General features: G+C 36.9%; 1 protein-coding gene across 1 annotated transcript; it reads left to right on the top strand.

Annotated features, from left to right (window-relative positions):
* LOC109435120 (protein FAM228B) lies at positions 1–18122 on the top strand. The gene is made up of 9 exons (XM_019712729.3): positions 1–203; positions 5126–5194; positions 6874–7065; positions 7751–7831; positions 10738–10825; positions 10920–11076; positions 12900–13007; positions 15212–15356; positions 17943–18122. Exons 1-9 carry the CDS (start codon positions 105–107, stop codon positions 17946–17948), a joined length of 945 nt encoding a protein of 314 aa, XP_019568288.3. The 5' UTR covers positions 1–104; the 3' UTR covers positions 17949–18122.
* The last annotated feature ends 74 nt before the right edge of the window (positions 18123–18196 follow it).

Here is an 18196-nt window from a genome sequence, read left to right as displayed (position 1 = left end):
GATTACTAATTAAAAAGAAGAGAAAATAAGATGATTATGAATTCTCATTACTAAATAAACTAACTTTTTTAGTTTTTCTAGGTGCTCTGTTATTTGTGATCACAATGAAAAATTTAGACAATGATGATCTGATAACTGACAAACTTCCCAAGCTCAAGAGCTCAAAAGAATGGTTGGAACCACAGCCACTTTCTTTTATTGAGGTACAACAGTATGGCATTTTGAAGTTTATACTTGGGTAGTTGCATTGAGAAGTAGCTTGCACTAAATATATGTTTCTATGTTTTCTACTCCATTCTGCTCTTTACTATTCCCTTGATTTTACTAACTTTGTGTTTGCTCTTCATTTTCTGCCTTCTTAAGGTAGACTGTAACAAAGTTTCTCTTTAAGCACTGCTTCAGTTGCAAAGTCACCCAAATTTATACATGTTGTGTTTTTTTAAGATGGTAATTTCCTTTTTTCTAAACAGCTTTATTAAGGTATAATTGATATACATACAATAAGCTGCATATATTTAAAGCGTACATGTATTTAAATTTTCACATATGTATTCATGCATTAAACCATCACCACAATCAAGATAATGAACATATTCAATACTCCCAAAGTTTCCTCATTGTATCCCTTGGTAATATCCCCCTCCCTGCCTACCCCCAAGGCAATCACTGATTTGCTTTCTGTCACTAAAGTTCATTTTGCATTTAAAAACTGTTATATAAATGTAATTTTACAGTATGTATTCCTCTTGTCTGGTGTCTTTCACTCAGCATAATTATTTTGCATATATAATACTTCATTCCTTTTTTTTGCTGAATGCTATATAACCCAGTTTGTCCATCTGTTGATAGACATTTGGGTTGTTTGCAGTTTGGAGGTGTTACAATTAAAGCTTTTAGGAACATTCATGTACACGTCTTTGTATGGACATATGCTTTCATGTCTCCTGAGTAAATATCTAGTTGTGGAATGGTAGGTCATATGGTAAATGAATTTAACTCTCTATGAAATTGCCAAACTGTTTTCCAAAGTGATTGTATTATTTTACATTTCCACTGTGTATGAGAGTTCCAGTTATTTTACATTCTAGCCAACGTTTGGTAGTTGCGTGTGTGCACGCACGCAAGCTTTTTAATTTGAGATATTCTGAAAGATGTATAATGGCATCTCACTGTGGTTTTAATTTGCATTTTCCAAATGACTAATGATGTCGAGCATCTTTTCATATCTTACTTGCCAATTATATATGTTAGTGAAGTATTTATTTAACTATTTTGTTGATTTTTAAATTCAGCTGTTATTGTCGAAGTTTTATTATTGAGACATAATTCACATGTCATAAAATGCACTACTCTACTTAGGTGTACAATTCAGTGGTTTTCAGTATAGTTACAATGTGGGGCAACCATCACCACTAGCTAATTCCAGAACATTTTCATCACCCTATAAAAAAATAAAACTCATACCCTGTTGCTGTCACTCTCCATTTCCTTTTCCCCCTGACCTCTGGCAACCATTAAACTACTTTCTCTCAGATTTGTCTATTCTGGACATTTTATACAAATAGAATCATACAGTATGTGGTCCTTTGTGACCAGTTTCCTTCACTTAGCAGAGTGTTTTCAAGGTTCATCCACGTTGTAGCGCATTATCAGTATTTTGTTCCTTATTCTGGCCAAATAATATTCCCTTATATGGATATACCACATTTATTTATCCATTCATCAGTGGATGGGCATTTGGATTGTTTCTAGTTTTGGGCCATTATGAATAATGCTGCTATGAACATTTGCGTATAAGTTTTTGTGTGAACATGTTTTCTACCCTCTTGGGTAGAGAACCTAGGAATGGAATTGGTAGGTCATACGGTAATGATTAACTTTCTGAGGAACTGCCTACCTATTTCCTACAGTGGCTGTACCATTTTTGCATTCTCATCACCAATGTGTGAGGATTCCAATTTTGCCACTGCTTGGATGTCATTGAACCGCTTACATCTGTGGGCTTATAGTTCCCAACAAATTTGGAAAAAATTTCAGCCATTACTTCTTCAAATATTTTTTCGATTCCCCCCAATTGGGGAAATACAATTATGTGTATACAGTGTAAGAGCCTGAAATCATCCCACAGCCCACTGACACTCTGTTCATTTTTTTTTCAGACTCTTTCCCCCCTGCATTTCATTTTGGACAGCTTCTATTGGTATGATTTTTAAGTTTACTAATCTGTAATGTCAAATCTACCGATAAGCCTGTCTGGTGTATTTTTCATCTCAGACATTGTAATTTTCATCCCAAGAAATTTTATTTGGGTCTTATATTTTCCCCTGTCTCAAAATATCTTCTGTTTCCTCTAGCTTCCTGAACTTATGAACTACAGGTATAATAATTATTCTAATGTTCTGCTCTAATGAATATATCACCTATGTTATTTCTGGGTCAGTTTTGATTGCTTTTCCTATAAATTATTGGTCAATTTTTCTGCTTCTTTGTAGGCCTGGTGCTTTTTTTTTTTTTATTGGATGCCAGAAATTGTGAATTTTACTTTGTTGAGTGTTGGATGTTTCTGATTTCCCATAAATATTCTTGAGCTTGGTTCTGGGATACAGTTAAGTTACTTGGTCATAATTTGGTTCTTTCAGGTATTGCCTCCAACCGTGTTAGGCAGGAGCATATGGTATATAGTGTATGGCTAATTTTGCTCCACTACTTATAGAAAATCCCTCCAAATACTCAACTCTATGCTTTGTGAACCATGGGGTTTTTCACTATGGCTGATGTTAAGAGGAGTAACTCCTGGGGCTGTGTGACCTCTAGGGATTGTTCCTCCTAATCCTTTCATGTGCTTCTTGGCACAGCATTTCTTTGGGTAGTTTCTCCACATGCATATAATGTTCAGCATTCAGCTGAGGAATCCAGGGGGACCCTCTATACATCTAACCCTCTACTGATCCGCAAAGCTCTTTCTTTGTGTATCTTTCCTGGTACTCTGCCCTATGAAATATAGCTGCCCAGACTCCTAGCTTCCCTCCCATTTCAGGGAGACAGCTAGGTTCTACCTGATACCCATCTCTGTGCCCATCTTTCCAGGTACTGAACTGAGCTATTATTGGGCTCACTTTGCCTTCTATTTCTTGGGGTCCACTGTCCTTCGTTGCCTGATGTCCAATGTCTTGAAAACTAATGTTTCATTTCTTTTTTTTTTAAAGGTGGGAGGGTAAATCTGTTCCCTGTTACTCTATCTTGTCTGAAAATAGCAGTTACCACCCCAACCATTGTTTCTTCAGTTTTTTCTGCTCCTTTCTTTTGTCACTTCTGGGACTCCAGTTACCCAAATGTTGTACCTTTTGTTGTTGTCTCATAAATCACTGCAGCTCTGTTCGTTATCTGTTCCAATCTTTTTTCTGTTTTTCAGATTGGATAGTTTCTAATAATCTGTGTTCAAGTTCACTGACTCTTTTTAAGAAATCTCCAATCTGCTACTAAGCCCACTGAAGTTTATTAAATTTAAGAACTGTATTTTCCACTTGGATCTTTTTTATAGTCTATATTTCTCTGCTGATTATTTTCTATCCATTCATTAGGAGCATATTCCCTTTCACTTCTTAAGCATAGCTATAATAGTTGACCTAAAATCCTTGTCTGCTAATTCCAATATATGGGCTGTCTCAGAGTTGGTTTCCTATGATTGCCTTTCTCTTAAGTTGGGTCACATTTTCCTGTTTCTTTGTGTGTCTAGTAATCTAGACTATATTTTGGATATTATGAATGATACATTATAAAGGGTCTGGATTCTGTTATATTCTTCTAAAGAATATTGAGCTTTTGTTTTAGCAGGCAGTTAACTTGGCTGACCTCAAACCCTAAACTCTGTCCCTCCTGTACTTGACAGCAGATGAAATCATTGTTTAGTCTTTTTTAGCTTTAAATGAGCTGCACGGAGTCTGCCTTGTACATACATAATTCAAGGATCTGCCAGAGATTTGGTCAGATTTTTATTTTCAGAATTGGTGGCATCCCCCTTTATGGCTTTCTTCTTTCAGGTATTTCTTCTCTCACTTCCCAGCTCCTGTGGTTACCCTGAACTCTGTCTTCTAATTCTTGAATTTGTTAAACTGCATGTTTCTGAGTTTGAGCCAACTTCTTTAGCCCTGAGGCCTGCACTTAGTTAAAAGTCCATAAAAAACTGAAAACTTACCCAGTGCTGTTTTCTTTTTTCCACATGTTGACTACCTTTTAGTTTCTCCCTGCTTTTGGTCAGTCTCTAGTGTCTTCAGATTGTTGATTTTTATATTTTTGTCTAGAATATTAATTCAGTATCCATTATGGTTTTGAGAATAACAGATTTCCCAGGATAGCAACTCTGTGAGGCAGAAAGAACATAGAAAATGAATTGGGATAAGTGTGTTCCAAGCGAGGGGGGAGTATTTTGAGGCGGATAAATGGTAATGTGTCTTTTACAGTAATGTATTTTTAAAAATTTAAACATTCACTGTATTGTTTGATCACACCTTGTATATAGTATAACACTATTTTTAACCACTTTTAAGTGTATAATTCAGTGACATTATATTCACATGTATTGTAGCAATCTTTTGTATTTTCTGGCAGATATTGTGAAAGATTATGAAAATGGAAACAAAATTAATGTTATTAACTATTTCCTGAAGATTGTGTTGTTTTAAAATCTGAAAGTGTGACTTGTATATAAATATTAATATTTGATAACTATAATGACAAAATGAGTTCAAATAGAGTTCACTAACAACTAAATGAATTCAAATAGAGGCCTCCTTCTATTTTAACCCATAAAAGCTTAAAGAATTTTACAGGATGTGAAAAAAAGATGTGTTCTACTAACGATGTGACTCTGGGCAAGTCATGTGTCATTGTCGGGACTCAAAATGTTTGATCTGAGTTATTTTTTGCCCTAGAAGGATTTGTAGCTTAAAGAAAAATGATTCAAATATACTTTAAAAAATATTTTATGATATGATTTTAGGTATAAAAACTGGATTTACAGAGAACTTTCCAGGGATATTTCTGTCACATAAAATATGAGTCAAGATAGCGTTAATAATTTGATTTTTTAAGATTTGATTTTCAAATTTTCATTCTGTCATTTTAGGAATTAGCTTATGAAGATATTGATACAGCTACTAAATCAATATTATATAGAGAACATTATGTAATTAAGGTAAGAATTGACTATAGAATATGTCAATTAAAAATTAATTTTTTCCATTTTAGATATAGTGCATAGTCATTATAAAAACTTTAGAAAATATAGAAAATAGACTTAAAAACACTCATTAGCCCCTAGGATTAACCTTAAGAGGTCTCTGAGATTGCTTTAATTGACTTCCTCTCTTTCTATACTTTGTGGAGATTCTTTCACGGATACCCTATAAGAGTTTTCCCTTTTCACTTGTTCCTTCATCTTAGTGGGCCTTCGATGGAGTCACTGTGTATTCTTAACAGCTTTAAGAGCTGTTATTGGAACACAGTGACCAATTATTACTCAGGTATATCTAGGTAAGAACAAGGCTTAACTGTAGCAGGATGGGTTTAATTATAAGACAAGACAAATGTCCATGTGAAGTATATTAAACACTGGAGTGGGTAACCTGTTTTTTTAAAGAGTTTTTAGAGTTGTTTAAAAAGGAAAGGAGCTATTTATTGAGATTGAGTGAAGTGTGCTATGACCTGAAGATAGAGGGATAATCTCCACAAAGAAGGAATCTCTCAGGGTTTTTTGTTTTTCTTCTGTTATTTTGAATTTTATGTTGTTGATCCTAATAATTACTTGAGTTCATTTGCTAGATGAAAGGTGGATGAGTTTTGTTGATTTAGTTTATAGCCTAAATCAGGCATTTTCTTTGCAGGCTACTTGCCACTTGGGCCAGGTTGTGCTACACTTCCGTCTCTGTTTTTGTCTCCTTTCCCCCCTACAGAATATTCTTCCACATTCAGTCGTCCTTTCTTTTCCTAGGTAACTCTTCATTCTTTAAGGCACATCTGAAAGGTCTCCCACTTTGGGAAGTTTTAAAAATTTAACCATGTTTCCATTGTGGTAAAGTATATATAACAAAATTTACTATTTTTAACCATTTTAAGTGTACAATTCAGTGACATTAATTACATTTACATGTTGTACAACCATCACTGCTATTTCCAAATAGATGGATCTGTGCAACCGTAACCACTACCTATTTCCAAAACTTTTTCATCACCCCAACTGAAACTTCATACTCATTGAGCAATAACTCCCCATTCTTCCCTCCCCAAGCCTCTGGTAACCTCTAATTTACTTTCTGTCTCTATGAACTTGCCTATTACAGATATTTTATATAGTGGAATTCTACAATATCTGTCCTTTTATGTCTGTCTAATTTCACTTAGCATATTGTTTTCAAGGTTTATCCATGTTATAGAATGTATCAGAACTTCGTTCCTTTTTATAGCTGTGTATTATTCCATTGTATATGCCACATTTTGTTTATACATTCATCTGTTGATGGACACTTGAGTTGCTTCCATTCCGCTTTTTGGCTATTGTGAACAATGCTGCAGTAGGTATCTGTTTGAGCCCATTTTTAATTCTTTTACATATATATATATATAACTTGCTATGTTGTCCCTCCCCCCATTGTTTTGTAGATTTGTTCTGTAGTCTGTCTCACCAGGGAGAGCAGGCACGTTGTCTAATTTATCCATGTATTCCTTGTTTCCAGTAGAGTGTGTGTCACACAGTAGAAGCCAAGTCAACTGAATTAATGAATGTCTTTGTGGTTATTTTTAGGAATATAAATGCAGTTTAAAATTTAGAATAAGAAAGCATTAAGATAATATGTCTTTTCTATCACTGTTTACTAGGATCTAGATAAGTATTTACAACAAAATGAATTCTTAAATACAAGAAGAAAAGAGATGTTATATAAAAGATGGGTTGACCGTGTGGCAGATCCTCTCCAGAAGAAAATTATAGAAAAAGTTTGTTCACATAAGAAGATTGAAAAAAGGAGACAAGAGGAATCAGATAGTTTTATAAAATATGTAAATAAAAAGGTACTAAGAGATCATTTGATACTTTTTTTAGCTGGCTTAAAAACTATGGTCATCTTTATTTATAATGATCCAAAAGGCCTGCCCTTCCCCACTCTATGTATGTGTAATCTACACTCAGTTATAGCATATACTATTCTTAAATCCAGGGCTTGTGGAAAAGATGGAGGGAGGAGGGTTATGTCTGGATTCAAATGTATACATTAGAATCATTCTTCTTTGTTGTTCCCATGTAACTTAATTGTATATGCCAATTAAAACAATTTGGACTCTAGGTTCAGAACACACACACACACACACACACACACACACACACACACACAAATTTGTTCCAGAACTTGATTATTTACAAAGCTATAAAATATTTCTGTTCTCCTAGCATTTTAAAGAGCTCTGAGATGTTTGAACAGTAAGCATTTAAAAACAAATTCCCAAATCTTTCAGTTTTTCAACACTTTTTATTAAAATCTTGCAAATTTTAAGTAGATTCCTTCTATCACTATGTATTTATTACTTGGATACATTAAATTTAACTTCAAATTTGGTCTTCCCTTCCCTTTCCTTTTGCATTTGACACTGATGCCATTTTGAAGTACAAGAATGGAACCGTGTGTTTGACAAGTCCTATTGTGCTCAAAATTAATTGCTCACCTCTTGTTCTTATGTGTGGTTTATTTCCTTCCTATAGGGAAATGTATTTATAGAACATTATGATCCAAAAGAATATGATCCTTTTTATACGAGTAAAGAGGACCTGAATTTTCTGAAGGTAGGATAGATTTCTTATTTTAATTTTGGTATTATGTAGTTGATTTTTTATAGCAGCCCTAATATATGAGACACCCTTTAGTGATTCCCTAAGAATGTAGTAGCATCCTAAGAAGAGGTTCCCATCTCCATATTGTAGAAAAGGAACAAAAAAGCCAAAGTCCAAAGTAAATTAAACCTCTGTAAAATCTGAAAATATTGTATAATTGGATAATATGAGGTCTGCCAATTAAGTTCACGAACTCATCCTAGAAAAAGTGCTACATACCTCATTGCTGAATATCATGAAGCACTCCCCTTGGGAAGCTATGACCTGACGCCAGCGCCTTGTCCACCCTTCAAAGCAATTTTGGAACTCTTTCTGGAATGGCCATCAGAGCTGTCGTCATATTACCCTTGATGTCCTGAATGTCATCAAAATGTCTTCCTTTCAATATTTCCTTTATCTTCTGGTAAAGAAAGAAGTCATTGGGGGCCAGATAAGGGTGTTCCAATACAGTTATTTGTTTACTGGCTAAAAACTCCCTCACAGACAGTGCCATATGAGCTGGTGCATTGTCGTGATGCAAGAGCCATGAATTGTTGGCGAAAAGTTTAGGTCATCTAACTTTTTCATGCAGCCTTTTTAGCACTTCCAAATAGTAAACTTGGTTAACTCTTTGTTCACTTGGTACAAATTCATAATGAATAATCTCTCTGACACCAAAAAAGGTTAGCAACATCGTTGCAACAAGTTTGCGAACTTAACTGTCAGACCTGTACACACATTTTTATTTTACAAGAATGGGCTTATACCATACATTAGGTTTTACAGTCTGCTTTTTTCCCCTCAATAGTTTATGATTTCCTTCTTTCTTTGTCAACAGATTTAAATATATAATTTTAATCATTGCATGGTATTCTGTTATTAATAGCAGCTAACTTGAACTGAGGGCTTAACCAAATGTTAGGAGTTTTTCTTTTTTTCTTCTTCTTTTTTTTTTTTTTTCATTTCATTTCATCTTCACTGCAACCATATCAGGCAATTTACAGATGAGGCAAGTGAGGCACAGATAGGTTAAGTTACTTGTCCAAGGCCACACAGCTGTAAATAGCAGAATATAGATGTTTCTCACCATATATGGTAACTTGCTAAATCATTTTTTCTTTTTTTACATACTCCGTATTTTGAACATCTGGATTGCTTTTGACCTCTTGCTGTTGTAAGTGACATTGTGATGAACATCCCTGTAACTATTTCTTATTTTTTTTCCTTAGGGTAGGTTGCTAGAAGTAGAATTGCTGAGTTAAAGGTTATGCATGACTTTGATTCATATTGACAAATTGTTCTCCAGAATGGTGGTATAAATTTGCACCCCGACCAGAGTCCATTTTTCCCCACATTTTTGCTAGCAGTGGATATTACACCAAATAAAACAAAAAAACCTATCTTGCTTGAGTCATAGACATTTTAAACTGCTGGTATTTGCATGCAAAGCAGGTCCCTACCCTCACCCCCAAATTGGGGTATGTGTATGTGCTATTGTCCTTATTTTTATAGGTGAGAGTTAAACTGAGAACCTTACATATGCTAACTAGTAACACTAGTAAGGTGCACTATTGGGACTTGAAACCAGATCTTTTTGAACCAAAATTCCATTCTGTTCTTTTACCATGCTGGCTTTCTAAATGAAGCTGAGACGTGACCTCTTAAGGTAAGCTGTGCACACTGAGGTTATAGCAGCAGTTCTCAAAGTGAAGTACATAGACCTGTGGGAGCCCCAAAACCTTGTACAGGGCCAATTAGGCCAAATCTTTTCATAACAGGGCCAAATATTACTTGCCTTTTTCATGTGTTGACATCTGCTCTGATGGTGCAAAAGCAATGGGACATAAAACTGCTGGTGACTTAGAAGAACTTAAGTCAGTGTTACCAAATAGTTATTCTATTCCTTACTGCCATGCACTCACAATAAAAAATGAATAAAAAATAATTCAATTTCACTTAATATCTTTGATCAAGTAGTAAAACTTATTAATTTTATTAATTCTTGCTCCTTGAAGACACATCTTTTTAATACTCTGTGTGATGAATGGAAAGTATGCAAAGAACACTGCTGCTGCATACTGAAATACAGTACGATTGTTTGAACTGTGAGCTGAACTGGCTGATTTTTTTTCATAGAACACCGTTTTTACTTGAAAGAATGACTTACAAAACTATGGTTGTTAAATCTTGGGTATTTGGCAGACGTTTTCTGGAAAATTAACAAAATGAGGCTGTCACTTCAAGAAAAACAACTGACAATATTTGTTGCCAATGACAAAATGTGAGCTTTTAAGAAAAAAATTTGAATTTTGGAAAAATCATATGTACTATCATGACTGTGAAAGCATCCCAGTACTCAAACACTTTACTGATGACATTGGAAATAATATTAATGAATGTGATTACTATATAATGAAATGTATTAACATTTGGAAGATGTCACATAACTCCGTGATCCGATTTTTTCCTAACAAATAATTTATGACATGGATGAAAGATCCATTCAAAGTTCAGGTTAGACCAATGGTTTTTAATGCAGCAGAGTTTGAATAATTTATTGATATAGTTTCAGATTCTACATGAGAACTAACCTTTAAGAAACTACCACTTGTGGAGTTTGGGTATAGTATCTACGAAGAATATCCACAATGATCTGAAGGGGCTATTAAAACAAGAGCTAACCACAGCTGGAGGGCCTTGATAAGAGATGTATTGGAGTGCCCCTATCTCTGTTATGGTTAAATATATGGTGGTTAGACTGACATTAGTTTGTAGATACTGTATTTTTTATCCTTCTGGCATAAGAACCATAAATGGATATTTAGGATTGACTGAAAAACACCTGAAACCCAGTCCTCAAAGAAGTGCTTTTCTTGTAGGTTACCATCCCACCGCTTCGTGACCCTTTGAAAAAGGCACAATATGACCAAGATGATGAAAAAAGAATTCTCCTTCAGTGTGAGACTGGTACTTAGTTTCTAATTGTTATGTGATTTCATAACCCAAGAGCGATGGGAATTGCATTTCAGTGTGCTAATTTAGGTTACTGGTCTTCTTGCAGGCAAAATATATACAATGAAAGAATTTAAAGAGATTGAGAAAGCCAAACTGTATTCCAGATTCCCAAGAATTTCTAGTGCAAGGCACTTTATAACTCCAAATGAGTGGCTTAAACTGCCTACAAGCTATATAGAAAGTGAATTTTGTAAAAGGAGCAGGTAATGTTTAATATTATAAAAATTATGGAACCTGTTGTAATTGGAAATATTTTTGAGACATTTTTGTCATAGTAATGATTCTTTTTAAAATTTGTTTTCCATGAGAAATATACTGTCGTTCTCGTCTTTGTTCTTCAGTATGTCATTTTCTTTTTCTTGGGTACTTTCAAGATTTTCTCTTTGTCTTGGGTTTTCATTAGCTTGACTATGATGGGTGTAGGTATGTTTTTCCTTTTCTTTCTGTTTATTCTACTTAGGTTCTCTGAGATTTCTTCTATCTGTGGTTTGATGTCTTTCATTATTTTTTGGGAAATTCTAGGCCACTGTCACTTCAAATATTTCTTATGCCCCATTCTTTGTGTTTAGTTCTGAGACCCCAGTTATATGTAAGTTAGACAATCCAATATTGTCCCATGGCCACATACCTCTTACTTTAAAAAAAAAAAAAAAAACTTTTTTTCTCCTGGTATATTTCAATTGGACAATTTCTACTGACCTATATTTAAGTTCACTGAGTCTTTTCTCAGCTGTGTCCCATATACCGAAGAGCCTATCAGAGGAATTCTTCACCTCTGATGTGATGATTTTTATTTCTAGTAATTTCCATTTGATTTTTTACAGTTTTTCATTTCCCCTGAAATTCTCTATCTATTTATACATGTTGTTCACCTTCCCATTAGATTGTTTAATATATTAATCATAGTTATTTTAAATTCTCTATAGGATAGTTCCAACATTAGGGTCATTTCTGAATCTGGTTCTGTTGATTGCTGTATATCTTAACAGTGGGTTATTCTGTCTTGCCTTTTTTTGCATGTCTTATAATTTTTGATTGAATGCCAGATATTTGAGGTTATTTTATCTTGCTTTTTTGGGCACGTCTTGTAATTTTTGACTGATACATGAACACAGGAAGCCCTTTCGTCATTAATAAAGCTTTGTACACTAATATAAATGTTTGCTATACCCACTTTTCTGTTACTCAAAACGTATTTCAAAATCCACATTTTCTAGGAAAACTCATTTTGATTAAGTTAGGATCAGACTGATCCTTTCCATGAATTCTGTGTGTGACCATTTACATGCCAGGTGTACTGAGTATGTTAGTTAGAAGAATGGCCAGGGCTCTTGGTTTCAGACAACTGAATCCACACTTGGAAAGGATTCAGTTTTTGAGGATTTATACTGCTAACAGAATCATTAGGAGGTCTTAAGAAACAGAGCCGAGTTTCAGGAGTAACTCCCAAACTCATGTGCAGAACTGGTTGGCAGAGGGATGTGTTGTTTCTGCTATGATCAGGAAGCTGCAGAATCAGGAAGGTGCTGCTCCAGCTGTTGGCCTCAGAACCATACCAGCTCTGCTGTAATCTGTGCCAGCAAAATGGATGCCCCTCAGAGGGCCAGTATCGCCCCTCAAATCTACTTTTGAGTGGCGGTAAGACTAGAAGCATCTCAAGGCACCTGTCTGGCACCTTATGGCAAGAGAGATTGGGAAATGGCGTGTGTGGGCTCTCTCTTGGAAACACATTTTATATTTATGCTTGTAAATGGCACAGTCTCTATGTCTTCTGTTTACATTAGCGGACACATTCCCAGTGGGTAAGGAGTGCTTTAAACTGCCTAGCTGACTGAGTCTAAGTTCTTAGTAAGCAGTAAACCAATATCCAGCATGGTTTCAGCAACTTACACCCCCCAAAATGCATACAAGTTTGAAGTAATGGTATGTTGGACAATATACATACATGTCACTATAGAATAATCTCTGGAAGACTGTAAGCTAGTATTGTTTTCAAAACATCCTCACACATGTTATCTTGTTAAAGGTTAAAAGTGAAAGTGAATTTTAATGTTAGTAGTTTTGATTTGAAACCCTCGGCAAGAGCTCCTCATCTTCTGGAATCCCAGGAAGAAGAAAAAGCAGTTATTTACAAGTAAGCCTGCTGTTCTATAGCTTTGCTCTTCTTTTATTTAAGATGTTTGGCTGTGTTTCCACCCTTTGTCATCCTTTTAAATTGCTGGAGTTAGTGCCGAGGCATATGAAAGACTCTTGGGGAATGACGCATCTCCCACCCTTGTGTCTGGGGGAGGCGGCAACTGTCCTCAGCTCTGGTTTTAAAGAATGAATAGCTAACATATTTAGAAACAACAAGCACAGACATAGGAAAAAGTTGTTAACAACTCATATTAAAGGTGAGATTTTAATTGGAGCAGTAAAAATGGCATCTTGGACTAGTTTTGGTGGGCAGTAGCTGTTACAGTATTGTACCCAGAGTGAAGAGAAGTTATAAGCAGAGAAGTGGTACATACTACTGTGTGTGCAACATGAGGAGTCATCTCAATGAACTGGTTATGGAATTAAGAGTAAGAGATTTCTCTACATAGGTACAGCACTTGTTAAAGGTGTGTAACTTGCTAACTATCTGATTAAAAGTAATGGGATCCCTCAGACTTTGCTGGAGGGAATGTAAAATGATGCAGTAAATTTGGAAAACACTTTGGCAGTTTCTCAAAATCTAAAACATTAAATTACCATGTGACCCAGCAATTCAACTCCTAGGTTTCTACCCAAGATAAATGGAAACGTCCACATAAAGAAGACTTGTAGCTGAGTGAATGCTCACAGCAGCATTATTCACAATAGCCCCAAAGTGGAAACGACCCAAATGTTCATCAACTGGTGAATGGATAAATAAAATGTTGTATATTTATATATGGAATACTATTTGGCAATTAAAAGGAGAAGAAGTACTCATACATACTATACAACATGGATGGACTTTAAAACTATTATACTCAGTGAAGGAAGACAATCACAAAAGACTGTTGTATGATTCAATTTACATGAAATGTCAGAAAAGGCAAATCTATAGACACAGGAAGCAGATTAACAGTTGCCTAGGGCTGGGGCTGGGAATGGAGAATGTCTGACTGTAAATGAGCATGACGTTTTTGGACTGATAGAAATGGTCTAAAATTAGATTGTGGTGATGGTTGCATAACTCTGTAAATATACTAAAAATCACTGGTGTGGACACTTAAAATGGGTGAATTTTCTGGTGTGTAAATTATGTTTCAGTAAAGCCATTGATAATAATAAAAGAAGAACCAAGTAAGGCAGAAGAAAAATGAGCTTGTATGATGTTTAGAAGCTGGCCTACAATTCTCTTTTCCTAAAAAGCCCCAAAGTAAGCTGCAGTGGTTTCCCTTTCCTTTCTCTGTATAGGTTCAGAATTTGATGACTTAATACAGTGTGGCAGAAGGTGGAGGGCTTTTCAAGATGCTTGATGCTGGCCTGGCCAGCAGAGAGAACTATACTAATTGCCTCATGAGGAACTTAGTGATTTAAAGTAGAAACAGATGACTGTTGGCGATGGAGCTGGCTATTGTGGGCTTCTCCGTGTGCATGAGGTGTGGTTTAACAATTTGCTGCTTTTTGCATTGGAAGCTGAAATTGAGAGCTAATAGGAAGTACTGAAACTAAGCCCTATTCACTTGGTAGCTGAAGCCTTAAAAGATGGAATGGTTCAGATCATTCTTGTATACTAGGTTCCAAAAGAGTAAATTCCTACAATCCCTAACTGCCATGGTCTCGGACTAAGCTGTTTGGGTCAGGTTTTAGGATAATCCTATTTAATTTCTATATGTGGTATAAAAGGAGGGGTTTTGTCCTCAAATAACCTCTCCTAGCAGAGTGAGACCCAGACATAAAGAATACTGCACTGTTGAAGTACCTATAGCTTAAATTTTAGACTAAAGGCTTAAGTCTATGAACTCCCCCTGGGGGAAGGAAGAAGAAGATTAGATTCTCTTCCATGAATGAGGGAAGCATCCCAATTATGGATCAGGGATGAAGAAGGCATATTTGTCTTTGGCAGAGTTAGACCTGCCCAGGGGAGGCACAGGGACAACTCTGTGAGGGGTCATTTCCTCTGAAGGACCCTTACTCAGCTGATTAAGCAGCAAAGAGAGTTCAGATGAAAATATTATTGGAGCGAGGTAATGCCATTTACTTGGGTTTCTTTTTCATAGGAATATGCAAATTCACGTAGAACTCATCAGATTTAAATAAAAAATTAAATGCTACAATTGAGTTGATCATTATGAGAACACTTTCCTTTCTGGTTCCTCCCTATAGAAACAAGGGGTCATGCTTTCTGGAAAAAGAACCTCTGTGTTATCAGGAGGGAAAGAATCCAAGTCCCAAGGAGGCCAACTCTGGAGGGCACTTTTCTTCCTTGAACCCTGACCAAGAGGAAGAATGGAATGAGGATCAGAATGCGGTGAGAGCTGGGGGAGTCCCATTTTGCAATACCCAAGGCAGCAATGGCTGATAGCAAAATCTGAGCAGCTGGGAGCTTCTCTGTGTGGCAGGCTTCTAGGAAGAGAGGAGGCAGTGGAATAATCCCTCCCTCCACCCCCGAAAAAAAGAAAAAAAAAGAAAGGTGAGGGAGAGAGAAGAAGAAATTGAGGCAGGTTTCGTTAATTCAGAGGGAATGGAAAGTTTGCTTCCGGGAGCTACACAATGGAGGTGCCCTCCAGTGGGTGCGCTGTGGGGCACCGAGCTCCCTCTCCTGAGCTTTAGCCCTTCTTCTCTCTCTCCACCATCTCTACTTATCATTCACCACTTGTCACACCCAAGCCAGGCCCAAACTTTTGTTCCCCTTAATTCAGCAACGACAGGCAGAAAATTTTCTAAAGGACTATATACAAAATTAAAGTTGTAAAATTTAAGAAATAAAGTAAAAGCCTCAACACTGAAAATGTAAAATGTATAGAAGTATAAGTAGGTGTTCACAGAATAGACTTCTTATCCTAAGGTAACTACAGTTAAACTTGGTGGCCATGTGATGGTCTAGCCTAGGCCTACTTCCCTCCAGGCCTGGTGCCACTTCTCCCCTTCAGTTCTCTTCTCCACACCCTGTGTCCCAGGGCTCCAGAGTTTAGCCTCTTTAAGGCCTGGGTTTCCAGGAGCAGTCATGGCCCACCCTCCTATCATCCAGTTAGAAATCAATACGGGAATGGTTTGTTGCTCTGACAGTCAATGTTTACATTTTCTTTTTGACTGTCTCTCCATTTCCCCACTCCCACCCTAAAGAATAAAGGAGCTACCTTTTTTTTTTTTACTCACTCATAGTAAATGCATTAAAACTATTCTGTAGTTTAACTCCTGTTACTGTCATATTTTAGTACCCTCCTACGTGCTTGCTTTCATCCTCAAAATGTAACAAGTGTCTATTCTGAGCCAGGCAGTGTTTGAGGGGCTGGAGACACAGTGTTAAACAAAGCAGATAAAGCTCTTATCTCGAGGAGCTTACATTTTGATGGGGGAGACAATAAACAAATGAATAAGTATATAATATCCGGTGAGCTAGTATTAGGTTGGTGCAAAAGTAATTGCAGTTTAAAAGGTTAAAAATAATTGTAAAAACCGCAATTACTTTTGCACCAACCTACCTAACAGTAAGTGTAATGAGGAAAGTAAAATGGGTAAAGTGGAGCAGAAGAACTATCCCAACAGAACAGATTTAAATGGACAGTGAGGAAAAAATTTTACATTGCTCTATAATCATAACCTACAAACCCCGCTTATGTATTGTAATTGGTTATGGGTATCTTGAATTTAACCAGCCCCAAATAGGATCATTTCTTATTTTTGCACTTCTGCCCCTCTTCCTGCCAAACCTGCTTTCACTCCAAATTTCCCCTAGTTCCGTGAATAGGACCATAATTCAACCAGGACCCTTTAGGACAAAAATCTAGGAGTCGTCTTTGATTCCGTGCTTTCAGTCACTTGCCACGTCTAACAGGTAATGAGCTATGTCGGCGCGTTCACTCCTAGGTTCCTCACTACTACCAGCTCAAACCACTGTGATCTTACCTGGCCTAGTGCACTAGCCTCCTCACTGGTCTTCCTGCTTCCACTCTCACCCCTGTATAATCTATTCTCCATGCAGCAGCCATATTCTTTAAAAATGTTAATTACATCAGATTTCTCCCCTACTCAAAACTTTCGAATGGCTTCCCCTCACATTTTGGATTTTACTCTCCTTACCATGCCTCTAACCCCCTATACGATTGGGCATACCTCGTCTCCTGCCTTTCTCTCCTCACTCATTACGCTCCAGCCTCACTGGCTTTTTCTTGTTTTCTGAACATGCCTACCTTGCTCCCATCGCAGGCTTTTGCCTCTGCCAGGAACACTCTTTCCCCAGATCTCTCCATGTCTCACTCCGTCAGTTCACTCAGACCTCTGCACAAATGTCATCTCTTCAGAGACGCCTTCTCTGACTTCGCTACTCCAAATTGTCCCTCTCATCCTTCCTACCCCCTTCACATTTCTCAAATGGAGGGCAGGACAATCTATCAATTGTAAGAGGAAGGAAGCACAGTACATGGATACAGACGGGTGAAGCTAACTTGGTGAATTTTGTGAAGGAAGATTGTTTACTTCTGTTTACTTCATTTTCTCAATGAAGTGAGGTCATCCATCAGCTGATAGTGAAGGTGAAGGATAGAGATTTAGAGTCCTGAAAAGAGAAGGGGAGAAAGGAATCCAGTATTTTCTAAATCACAACAATCCTAGTGTAAATTAGCACAGTAGGACCATGGGGGGTCCCTCAAATCATATCACACACGTGATAGGGTTGTCTGTATCCCTGAATCTCTGCCCATTTCTGAATCCAGATAGAGTGAGGGGGGGCTGAGGCGGGAGGTTTAGGTGAGGACCTTACCTGCCAGATGAATCACTCAGCTGTCAGGAGGACTAAGCTTCAGGGGATCAGCTCAGCTTAGTAAGCCCCGTGCTGCTTTGTAAGCCCCTCATCCCTACATCACACTTAACTCTTCTCTTCTGTCACCTTCAAAAGGTTTGAGCCAGGAAGGAGCACACGCCCTGATGCTTGCCTGGTAAAAGAGGACCACAAAGGCTGCTTCAGAGGAAGCCATCTGCCAGCGGGGATCATTCAGCGTGAGGACCAAGGAAGGCCCTCAACGATTGTTCTGTGTCTAAGAAAAGCATCGGCAATAAACTTTTAATTTTTGTTCAGTGTCTGTATCATAATTAAGAAACCACAGTACCACGTATTGACAGTTATTGCAAATGTATTTTCCCCAGAGGTTA

Source organism: Rhinolophus sinicus, chromosome 2 (genome assembly GCF_057876585.1).
Source record: "Rhinolophus sinicus isolate RSI-liver-muscle chromosome 2, RSI-T2T, whole genome shotgun sequence".
Taxonomy (NCBI): Eukaryota; Metazoa; Chordata; class Mammalia; order Chiroptera; family Rhinolophidae; genus Rhinolophus; species Rhinolophus sinicus.
The sequence above is the reverse complement of the archived record's forward strand: the minus strand, read 5'-3'. Positions and strand labels throughout refer to the sequence as shown.

Coding starts and splice junctions, on each gene's coding strand:
- LOC109435120 (XM_019712729.3), top strand. CDS start 105: ATGAAAAATTTAGACAATGATGATCTGATAACTGACAAACTTCCCAAG. Junction 5,195..6,873: donor GAGAACATTATGTAATTAAG/GTAAGAATTGAC, acceptor ACTGTTTACTAG/GATCTAGATAAGTATTTACA. Junction 7,066..7,750: donor TAAAATATGTAAATAAAAAG/GTACTAAGAGAT, acceptor TCCTTCCTATAG/GGAAATGTATTTATAGAACA.